The 12413-nt window shown below is 36.8% G+C and overlaps 1 protein-coding gene across 1 annotated transcript in view; it reads right to left on the bottom strand.

The window, feature by feature from the left end:
* Window positions 1–12413, bottom strand: part of actn2b (actinin, alpha 2b) — a 35296-nt gene that overhangs the window by 17304 nt on the left and 5579 nt on the right. Inside the window, exons 2-7 of the mRNA XM_015015177.1 lie at window positions 6836–6950; window positions 6625–6744; window positions 5754–5840; window positions 4520–4607; window positions 4096–4174; window positions 729–810 (exon numbers count right to left, since the gene is read on the bottom strand). Of these exons, the coding sequence (XP_014870663.1) occupies window positions 729–810; window positions 4096–4174; window positions 4520–4607; window positions 5754–5840; window positions 6625–6744; window positions 6836–6950 (571 nt within the window). The remainder of the gene's footprint in view (window positions 1–728; window positions 811–4095; window positions 4175–4519; window positions 4608–5753; window positions 5841–6624; window positions 6745–6835; window positions 6951–12413) is intronic.

Below are 12413 nucleotides of genomic sequence, written 5' to 3' on the forward strand. Positions count from 1 at the left end.
AGAGCAACATTCTTAAGTTTCACTTTTGTAATTATTCAACTTCTATATCTGTAATGGAGTATGTTTGATTTAGAAATACTGATGGCTTAGTGGAAATGCCAGGGTTAATAAAGTATTCCAGAAAAATGGGCAAAAGTACATTATTACAGGATGTTTGTGTAGCGTTTCTATACGTAAAATAAGCAAAAACGTCCTGGAGGCTCAGGTTGAATAACTAAATTTATCCAAGCTTGTGCCACTCTACCTACAGACATTCAGACATTTCAGAGTCAGTTGTGGTTGTGGGTTTATGATGAACAGACCATTGTTTGGCTGCTACAGCTTGCTAACTCTATATCACAATTAATTCATCCAAATTCACTTTATAAATTTAAAGCAATCCCACTAAAGGCAACTTAAGTACACAAGTGGTGCTTGTCTCACAGTTTGAGAACCAAGAATGTTTAAAGTTTAAAGTTATCCCTATTTTCCCCACAACCATTTTGTCTTTGTTTCTGCTCTCTCACACTGCGTAATATTGTTTCTGAAACCAAATGCACGTAAATAATTAATGGTCGTTCACACTGTAGTTCTTAGAGACAAAATCTAAATGGGGTAAAATTAAAATTAGCAGGTCAAAACATTGTGAATACCGATGGTCAAGAAATTAGCCTCAAAACCTTGATCGTTCCATCTCTCGTAAAAATGGGTGGTAGGGTTTTATTTTTGGCACTTCCAGAGAACAATACCTTCTGCGTCCAGCATTTTAGGAATGTCCAGGTGTTTTTCGGCTATGTCGAAAGCCAGGTTCAGGTTCCCCAGAGGATCATCCTAAAAATAGCAAGCAAATTTCTGCGTAGTTACACACCAGGATAAGGGTTAAGGACACACAGTGAGCAATGCTGGCTGATCTAATGCCTCTCATGCAGCTTTAAAGATTAACTCAGGCTTTTTAAAGAAGAAAACTTTGAAATGTCGGGGCGCAGAGATGTGAGATGTAGAAGTTGTCTGACATCTAATTTCTACAGTTTTTTTTCTGCTGACGAAGACACACCTGGTATTGTTAATGGTTTTAGTATGTGATGTAGCAATAGATTATTACGGACAAGTTCGGAGAACCTTAAGACTCTGAACTCTTTAAAGTATTAATAGAAATGCTGCTGCTGCTTTGAATGCAAATATGCATAGAAGCTAAAAGCTGGTTTAAAGTTTAGCACAGTCCACTGCATGTGTCTGAATTAACTCTTTGTAGCATGTAGCTTTACCATATAAAAAGCCAACCTTTTTTCCTCACTGCTTCTATTTTAAGTCAGAGGGGATTGCCAAAATTATTTCTGCTAATTAAATGCCAAAATCATGAGAAAGATTTATTTCTCAAATTCAAACTCAAATTCTACTCTGTAGAATTGCCTGTTTAAACCGTATGACTTGGATTAAGCATTTAGGGAATCCTTCCACAAGTTTCTCACAATATTTAATCGTTTTGGTCCATTCCTCATGACTGAACTGCTGCAACAGAGTTAAGTTTGTAGGCCTCATTACTGACTCAATAAACTTTGGGAATATAAACGTCTAAAGCTGAAGAGCGTTATGAAAAAAAAAATACAAATTTTAAAAAAATCTTATATTCCGCTATTTAGCAAGTAAAAATTATTTTCGTGAACATTTAGTCTGAGTTGATATCAATAAGGGAAAAAAAGGTTATTTGTCTTTTTTCATTGTCTTTGTAAATAAATATTTGCTTTATTAATATTTGACCACCTTGCTTTATGTTCTGTTTGTACGTACAGCTCTGGAAAAAAAAAAAAAAAAACATTAGAGAAAAATAAATTCTAAATTTTTGCTTGGAATTTCAGAGACATGTTGTCAATAGTTTATAGAAATAAAAGATCAATGTTCATTTTACTCAAATATGTACCTATATAAAGTCAAATCAGAGAAACTGATCATTTAAAATTAATTTTTTTTAATTTTTTTAATATATATTTACTTATTTTCCAGAGCTGTATATTTTACTCCTAATCAGCGCTTGGGCTAAACAGTTTTCGGGTAAATCAATCGTAAAACTAAGCTTGTAGCTGACATCAAACCCTTTTGCTGGTAAGTGGGCCATCAGGGAGAGAGGAGAGCGGTAAAGAGATCATGCCATCATCCCACTGCTATTGTCCCTGTGAGAGTGTTTTATAAAGGTAACAGGTGGCCTGCGCTACATTACATGACAGGGCCAGCTGCTCGCACATCCAAGTGTGGACCAGATAGATGCATGGAAGGATGAGTGGCAGACTGGTGGGATGGAGGGATGGACAGACAGATGAAAGGACAAAAGGCTATACCCTGAGCTTGTTGTTTGTGTGCGAGTGTCTGACAGGGGTTGTATCGGTAAGCTGAAGCGAGCTTAATGAACATGTTTCTGCAGAGCCAGACTCAACAGCTGCACGGCTCACAATGTAACTGTCTCCTGGCAGCGTGGGCTCGACTGACAGGCGGAAATATGACAGAGCGCATTAAAATGCACGATAAACGGCAGGAACAAAATTATATCGACACCGTTTTTGCGGAATTGCCTGCGATTTCACTAACGATTACCAAGACGATTATTCGGCAAACGTCTTACTGACGTTTGTGGACTGGCACCCTGGAACAAGAGTGCGTGGCATGACGACATGGGCAATACCAAAGGTAAGTCTCGGTTTGATCTCTCCACATACCCAGGCTCATGTTTCTGGGAACGCGTAGGGTCGACTCCGTGTCACGCCACTGAGCCGTGTGCTGAAAACCGAGTGCGTCCGTTTCCAAAACAAATGAAAATGTCACTCTTCGTTTCCAGGCCTGGTGTTCCCCTGCTCGACGTTTGCAGCATGAGGATCCTCTCAGTCCGGGTAAAGTGAATGTTGCTATTTGGGGTTGGGTATGCAAGCTTTCCTTAGCCACAAGATCTAATGCGTTTTCAGACCTTGAGAATTTAATCACGGGTGCTTGAACGGGAGGCAACTGGACTTTTGTACTTGTGGAAGCTGTTTCACCTGTCATCCAGAAAGTTTCTCCAGTGTTCAAAATTGTATAAAACATCATAAAAAAACCCCGGGAAATCCATTTTTGTGTTCTCATATGACACACATAAAGAACATAATTAAAAGACTGAACATTTACTCTGGTTTAATCAATCTAACATTCAATAATCTTACAAGGTGCAATGGCATTTGTTGTAGCCTTTGCACTTTTTCGCTTCATAACTACAAACATTATGATTTTGCTTCCATTTCATAATTTGTGTTACTTTGCATTAAATTGCTTAAAATCCCAAATCTTTTGAATTTTTTGGTTAGAACATACAGAATTGGGAATAGTTCAAAGGGCATGAATACTTTCACCTGGTAGTGTAAATTTATATGAGCTTTAAAGAAAGCCATTGTATTATGAGAGACTTGAAGTAGAATACTGCCATCCAAACATAATGCTAATGCAAGCATCTCCTCTTAGCCTGGTGAAAACATTAAAGCTTCTTCTGAGCGTAGATATAATTTCTCGATGGACCGGTCAAGACCCTTTCTAGTAAATGCTCAGCCGCTCTGGGGTCATAGCCATTAAATCTCGTCTTGAGGTGAATACAACCGGCTGCACAGAGACAAACAGTTTTCTTTATGCTACTCGGGGAGGATGCGTGTGGTAACCAAACAGCTTTGGCTGAGGCTAATGAAGCATGAGGTGAAACTCAACGAATGCACTTAGGATAAAAACGTTCTATGTTAGGCTGAAACAGCCACTGAATTAGGATATCAATAAAAGCATTAGCCGAACAACATGCATAATGTGCAAATGACTTAAATAGTAGCAAATAAACTTGCTTTAAGTTTAAACCGCATGTTATTACCTCCAATTACCTGTGAAACTAAACTTTAAATACCACAGTAATAACACAATCCAGCAGGCGGGAAGGTGAACACTCCATGTGAAGTATTAAAGAAAAAAAAAAAGGATTGCACAACTCAAATCCTAATCATTACAAGAAAAGAAATAAATCTCATTGGGGTTTGTTTTCATCAGCTCACACAATGTCAAACGTGTTAATATTACGGAAATCTGCGTGTTAGTGGGAATGAACCGAACACGCAGAACCTTGTTGAGCTTAGAGAAGTCGAGGAGGTCGGGTCTGTGTCTGTGTATCAGGGCGCAGAAGGCCAGGCCGTCCTTCCAGCTTCAGCAGCCGACAGGCAGAGGAAAAACCAACAAGTCAGGTCAGACGTGAGATTTCTGCAGCTGAGTTCCAGCAGTAAGCAGGAACAACGAGAGCTCTGATGATGCAGCAGCTGCGCTCGGCTACGTTTCATCGATGCTAAGCTCAAGTTTTTAAGTTCTTGAGAACTTCAACTTTATGGTAAATTTCGTGCAGATTCAACAATATTTTTGCTTGAGCCGCTGAAGTGAGACTATAGCGCTTGAGTAAGAGCGAGGACATACACAAGCTGTGAATAACATAAACTAACACTGCAACCAAAGAATAAATAAGACTCACTGGTCAGATTTCATTGCTGAAACTCACCTGACATGAAAGTTTTGGACATTAACATTCCTGTAGGGAGCTGTCTTTCTTTGACACCACAGGAGAAGTCCTTCCTTGGCAGATGTTTCTAACAAGACAAACAATTTAAAAATTGAAAAGGAAGTTTTGTTTTTCTTCGCCTACAGTACTAATCAATTGTTTATATGAGTGCATTGAGGTACAAAAGTCTTAGACATATAGATCTGCTGCCGTCTACATGTGCACACATACAGTTTTTCGCATTTGTAAAAATCAAATCTGAATTAGTAATAATTCTGAAACTTTTATGGCTCCTATTTAATGCATAAAATGCTGTGCAAAGTTTTATTTAAAAAAAATAAACATGTTGTTTTTACACTCATAACAAGACTCAACTGGGCCATTAAAGCTTCTGATTCACATAATAACAGAGACTACAAACAAATGTCACTGTTAAGACATTTATGGAAGAATTAATTGCACAACTGTGGGGAAATTCACCAATAATTATTTTATAATCGTTTTTGAAAACCCATCCCTGAACTCAGTGAAAAGATTTCTCAAACAGCTGAACCCATTAACTGATAAGTTTTACAACTTATTTTTTCTAAGTAGCTCCATCAGTAAATATAGGTAGTTATTATAACCAGTTACCAATACTTGGAAGTTGTCAACGTGAACAAAAATAAAAAAAATCAATTAAAGTCTCACTACAGACATTTAAACAAAGCCTAAGAACAAACACTGTAAAAGTATTTACCGCCTTTTGGATTGTTTTTTAGTTGCTGTTTTTGTCACGGTTGAATAGTCATAATATCAAACAATAACAACCTGAGCAAATACAAAAAGCAGTTATGAAATGAACATTATTACTAGTAACAATAATTAATCACTTACAGGAAACAATAAGGGACTAATAATGGACAGAAACCTGTCCAAAACAATGTCCGGTCAGACCAATACGCAAAGACACAAGAAATCTTTAAGGTGGTAGATTATTTACTCTCATTTTAAAAACTGGAACATCTCAACAATGTATTTAAAACAAATTATAGGACCCTTAAATAACAAAAGTGTGGCATTCGAGTCCCAGGTATTTCTTAGCTGTGACTTCTGATGTTCAAACTGATCTTATTGAACAAGATCAGGGCAAGATCTTGTTCAATAAATCTGTACTTTTTTATTGTCAGTTTTCACTGTGTTAAGATCAGTTTTGCCTCAAATATCCTTAATGTCCAAATATCCATAATCGTACCTTCCACAGATATGTCCTGAATGGCAAAGCGGAGGATGATGGTCCAGATCATTCCAAGAGTCATCTTGACGTTCCCATCCACAATCTCTGCAATCCAATAGCAAAACAGTTACAATCCTTTTACAAGAGAGAGACAGATACACAAGACTTTATAAACAATAGTTTAATATGCTTTGTTTTTGTGTGACTTTTAAGAAAGCAATGCTCCATTCTCTTCCATATGATCCCATATCCTACGTAGTTTTATCTCCGTCAGTCAGGCTGCTCACTTTTCGTATGTGATTGGCACTATATCAGCTCTACAATTTAGAAATGTAATATGTAGGGCTCAGAGGCGGCACTGCTTCCCCCATCCTATGCTTTGCAGACACTGACTGAATTCACTCACTTCAGTATGCTGAGTGCTTTATGTGGCTGCAATAGGAAGCCAGTTGAACCAGTTTCATTTTTTCATTATTATTATTATTATTATTATTATTATTATTATTATTATTTCATTTAATAGTTGTTTAACCACTTGGGGGCACTCATGGGATTGGATTAAACATCAAACTTACAACCCAACATGGTCAGGAGATTATTAAGTTTAAAAAAAAAACTGAAAAAAAGATGACAATCTAAAAAGTATTCAGCCATAATACATGATGTACTTTTTACACCCTTCTTCCTACTATACATGCACTATACAAAACAGGGTCCATCATAGTCTACACACACACACTTTATAGTAAAGACAGAACCTAATATAAACTGAACTTCATTTCTTCACATTTGGACCAGCACTAATATCATGTATATGGTAACATAGGAAGCTGCATGACAGTAGTAGCTTTAGCAGTGCAGAGATGTATGAAGATTTGTGTGAAGGTACCTTCTGCTCCGATGGAGACCAGTTTGACCCCTTTACTTGTGATGAAGTCCAGTGCTTTGTTGACATTAGCGATCTTATGAAACCGCATCTTCCCTCTGTCGGGTTTAGGTAACCTCTCTCCTACAGGCAGAATGTGATAAAGCAAAAATGTCTGATTGGGAAAAATCACTTGCACTTACAGGAAAAGGATGTTTCCCGAAGGAGCTCGAACCTGAGATGACTTCCAGGAGCAGCATGAGCTTTAATCCATTTCTGAAGTCTTCCTCGATGTTTTCAATCTGCGTCCCAGCCTTCCTCAGGTGAGAATTGCACCATGCTGTGAAAGTCTATTAAGAAAGGGTTGCCCAAGTCAGCTAAAACAAGTTTCTGAATGAATTTCATTCAATAGTAAGATTTTCTCACCTCTGCTAGACCTAGTTTGCAAGATGAACTCTCCAAATAAATTAAGTTCAAGAAGTCCAATCATAAGTTTTATGCTCTAGGCATGTTGAACACAAACAGTCCGAGCACCTTAACAAGATTTCACATCAACACTCTATAATCAGGCCATCCTGCAGTGACACAGTAATGTCCAGTTTGAACTTTCCCTACAATAGCTCCTCTGTAAAGACGGTTCAAACTACATGTGCTGTATGCAGAGGCCTAAAATACTGTAAATCATTCTAAGACAAGATCATTGTCTTTCTCCTATTTCTCTCCATGAATAGGCAGCAGGGTTCTCAGCACTGTGAAGATGAAAGCCAGGGAATCGGCCAGAGCGCATTCCAGTTGATATAAGGCGTTAAATTTAGACCTCTCTGCTGTAGCTCATGATAAGAGACGGAAAAGGGAAAAAAATAAGCTCTAACTATCTCTATCAACATCAAGGACTTGACTTTTTGTTGCTATTTTACCACTAATGATACAACATGTGAACATATCTGGAGATAGCGCCTATGAAAGAAGGCTATTAATGCAGGTCAAATTCCAGCGAGTAGAAGAAGAAGGAGGAAACTTTAAAAAATGTTGCTTAAAATCAAATCTTGAAATTGATTCAATGTTGTGGAATAATGTAGAATAAATAAAAATGTTGGTGTCTTCCAAATACCAACAAATGCTATTGCTTTTTGACAACAAAAAGCATAAAATAGCATAAAATGTTTCAGATCAATAAACGAATTTTAATATCACATAAGTGCAAAAAATAATTTACAATAATTTACAGAGAAAAAAAAATCAAACATACTTGACCCTATGGGAAAACGTAGTGGACACATTAAATCACAAATTACCAGGATTCACCACATTTGACAGTGTCACTAGTCATTTTTACTGCCAGTCCTGTAGAATAAAAAAAAATCACTTTTACAGAAACAGTGTGTCTGCACAAAGAATCCAAAAAAAAAAAAAACATCTTAAAAGGTAACACATTATGCATCAGAATAAAGAAATTCAGTAACAGGTGAGAAACAAGGTCATCCATTAACTACAAATGGGTTTAAACGGCATTTTTAAAGTTCTGCAAGTCCACAAAGACACAGTCAGAACCATTATACACAAAGAAAGAATCATGCAACAGCAGTGAACTTTACCAGAAGTAGCAGGCCTACTAAAATTACTGGAAGAGTGCATGAATGACTCATTTAAGAAAAGCCTCACTGCCACAGTCAAGTTCCTAATAAAGTAATAAGCAAAAAATAAAAAAGAATAAAAAACAGCAAATGTTCACAACCATTTCTGACCAGCCTGACCAAAAAGAGCAAAAAGTCATCAAACATCTTGAAGAGATCTACAAATTTTGGAAAAATACTCTGCAGAATGATAAGACAAAAGAGAAACTCTGCAGTCATGAAGGAACATATACCTTGCCATAATTTCTTGAAACTTAAGCTCAAGTACACTTGGGTTACGCAGTAGGAAACCAACATGTCTGCCTCACAAAAAAAAAAAAAAATAAATAAAATAAATAAAATAAAGGATTTGGGGTGGCCTAGTCAAAGTCTGGAGTGAAAATCTGACTAACATGTCGTGGCATGACCTGAGAGACCCAAAGCATGCTTGAAAGTACTTTTGTGTGCCTGAATTTTTTTATTTTTTTATTTTTTGCAAAGAATAGTGGGTTAGAACTCATCCACAGTTATATCAAAGATCAATTTATTATTGATATTAAGTTTGGTTTGGAGAGCTTATTTTCCTTTGATAAATTAAATAATTTGAACATTCTCTGGTGTAAGTTATCTGATTAAATTTGATTGCATGAAACATTTAAGTGACAAAAAACACAAATTTTTTTTAAATGTCACTTTTTGAAAGCCGATTCCCTGGCTTTCAAAAAGTGTTTTTTAAACACTTTTTTTAAAAAGTGTTTAAAAAAAACACTTTTTTTTAAAACACTTTTTTTCCATTTTAAACATGGAAAATAGCACATGTGGGAAATGTGCTATTTTCCACATTTTGATGTGGAAAATAGCACATTAAATGCTATTTTCCACAGCATTTAATGTGTGGTTTTAGGTCCTTTTGGTTTAACAGCTGGTGTGATTCTTGTATATATTGCCTTTGGGTTATACCTCCAGGGAGATTGCTTTCATTGCAGCCTATCTGTTGGACCAGAAGTCAAGACCCAGATGAAGTTAAACTTTGTGAATCTTAATGAAAACAGATAAAAGGTTATTTAGTTTGGAGGGTGAAAATCCCTTATAAGTCCAGTTTATGTGTCTGGTATCTTATCTCTTTACAGTTACTTTGTTGTGAAGAACTTGAGTGTACTAGAAGCTTTTCTAGCAGAGGATGAAGAGATCCCTACTGTTATGAAAACCAGCATTTAAATAACTAAGCAATAACTTAGAGTTATTGCCTTAGTGGAGCTTTACCTTCCTTTCAAAGAGACAATTCTTCATCCTTTTAGATGAAACATTCCTACATGTCCTGCCTGTCAGGAATGTCTTTAAACGGGTAATGAAAAGAATTAACACATAGCTGTGATCCTGAATCTTTTGCGTTCCTGTACTTTTTTGCATTGCTTTTGCAGTCTTAATACTTATTAACCTTTACTGTTCATACTCTCTAGACCACAGACATATTTAAATGCCTTTTACAGAGTCATATTTTTTTATTAGTAAAAGATCAATCAATGATCTGCGATGGAAATCAACCAGTTTTCCCTTAAGCTGTTCTAAGAGATGGCCAGCAGGTCAAAAATACGTAAATAAAATAAATTGGAAACCGCATTTTATATTTGCTTTACTCATTTACAAATCAAACATATTGCAAATAAAACTACATCCATTTTGAGCCTAATGATTAAGGGCATATGCATAAATATGGGAGGTTTTGTGGTCTACTGGATTAAAAACTACTTGTCTTCTTAAATAACCTGCGACAGTCTGGTTTATGCATTTTGATTTATTGAAAATAGATCTGAATCAACAGGTCTAACCTCAAAGAAATACAAACATTAGCATGTGAAGTGTTAGCAGTGAAACGTCATTCAGGAAAGACTCAAAGTTCACACTTGTTTCACTTTTACTCATTTAGCTTGAATTGACCAATCTTTTTTTATTATTATTATTTACGTGTTGCAGAAATACTTAGCAATTAAGCAGTTAAAATTATATTTTTAACTTTAATTTACTTCAAACAAGTTTTATGTAATTTGTCTTTCAGCTGAGTCTAGTTTTCTTTTCTTTTTTTTCCACACAAAATACTTTAAATAAAATTGAAATCAGATCATTTTTCACTATTAAAGTAGTGTAATTTGCCACCAGCATCTTCACCAACAGCAAAGTTGCATTGAACGAGAATATGTGAACACTTTTTGCATGCCTGGTCCCAGTAGGACCGCATTTGCATCTCCGACCAGTCACTCAAGCTTCTCCCTTGGGTGCCAGTGCAAAAACAGAATATTACAGGCTTACGGAGTGAAGGGCATCACATTCCACACTGAGTGAACCCTCCCCTGGGCGTATGTGACATTGGACGGCTGTCCTACTTGTTTAGAAAAAAAAAAAAAAAAACGTTGCCTGCTAGTCCTCCAAATTGAACGCAGCCGCAGTTGCAGAACACCGGTGCCCACTTTCCGAGCCGCCCTCCTGATCCTCTCCCAAACCATTGCCTAGTGACGATTGGAGCTAAAAATACTAGTGAGGTACATCCAATGAGTGACTAGTGCCTCTGTGAACGCATGGGGTCAGAGAGGCTAGAAAAAAAAATGTCCTCACTCATATTTTTCCTGATTTATCACATCATTACTTAAATCCACAAGGCAATTTTCCTTTCATGCTGCGTATTGACGAGTCAGGCGCCCCATGAAGGAAGTTCCCCGTTAATGGGTGAAACCTTCAGTGATGCTATGTCCATTCTGTTTATTTTGTACACATGTGCACCAGCACAAATCACTTTCAAGTAAGCATGGGTCTGTAACGGTACATTTAAAAAATGCTAACATTTTCCGTAATACTGCTCCTGCAGTTTGACGACGTTTCTGTGTTCCGCCAGAGGAAGTGCAAGAATCACTCGAGTGTTTTTCAGCTGTATGGATGAAACAGAATAACTCGGTCTTGTTCAGGTCTACTGCTGCGTAAATATCAACTGGACTTTTCTCAGACGTTTCCATCTGATAATAATTGCTTTGTTGTTTTGAATGAACCTGACTTCTGTGAAAAAAAAACTGTTGCTCAGTCATCAATTTCTCCTGTTTTTGCCTCAATTAATGATTTAAGTCAATCAAACAAATGTTAATCTCAGAAAAAATAAATAAATAAAAATCTTAAGAAACACAAAAAGCAGTTTTTAAACTTGGTTAATTTTTTAAATTAACCTGGTCTCTTTCAAAAAAAAATATAATGTCCACCCAAACCTAATACCTGCCTTGTTGGCAAAAAAAAAATACCCTGGAGCTCTCGTGATAACCTGTAATCAGTCTCTTTTTGTTGCTTGTGGCGAAATTTGGGGGAAAAACTGCCTCAATTCAACCTTGTTAGAGGATATTCAAGCAGAATAGTATGTTCAAGGTAGACCACTGTCAATAAATCAGATTTTAATCCAGACTTTTACTAGGCCATTTCAAAAGGTTTATTTACTTCTCTTTTTTTGGTTGCTGATGCTCTTTGTTTTTTTAGGAATTCAGAGTTGGACTTGTTGGTGTTCTTTAGGCTGTTGCTCTGCTCCATGACTTGAGCTCAAGTTCACAAACTGATGGTCGGACATCCTCCTTAGAAGGGTCATATTATGGTTCTATTAATTATGGCAAGTAGTTAAGGTCCTGAAATACCAAAGCTGGCCCATACCATCACAATGCTACAACGTTCTTCTTCTGAAGTGCTGTATTAGTAGTTTGACTGGTCACCTTTACAAAAGGTGACCAGAAATTATACATTGCTATAATTTCCACAGAATATTTTGATAAAAGTCTTGGGGATCCTAGCTAGACAGGCCTTTCTGTTCTCCATTAGTCAGATCAGGAAGGAAAATGAGGCCCACTATGTTTTAAAAGTTGTTCTGAGCTCTTTTGTGACCTCCAGGGTGTATAATTTTAGATGTTTTTTTTTTTTTTTTCTTTTAGCGATTCTGCTGTATAGTCACAGTTATCACGCAATGCGAATTTCACGCTTACTCTGAGGTAAGCACAAGGCAAAAAAAAAAAACAAACTTTACTATCATTTAGCTTATTTCTAAAAATACACATTTTGTCAGTGAGGGCGTGAGCGGGGTTATAAAGGACCTGGCCGTGTTGGAGATGCAGTTTTAAGGCCCAAGCCACCTCTTAAAGCTCAGAAAAACCTCCGTTGGCATTGTGGGAGGCCGAGGCT

This window comes from Poecilia latipinna, unplaced genomic scaffold (genome assembly GCF_001443285.1).
Source record: "Poecilia latipinna isolate Pla-1442-1.1 unplaced genomic scaffold, P_latipinna-1.0 Scaffold1889, whole genome shotgun sequence".
Classification (NCBI taxonomy): Eukaryota; Metazoa; Chordata; class Actinopteri; order Cyprinodontiformes; family Poeciliidae; genus Poecilia; species Poecilia latipinna.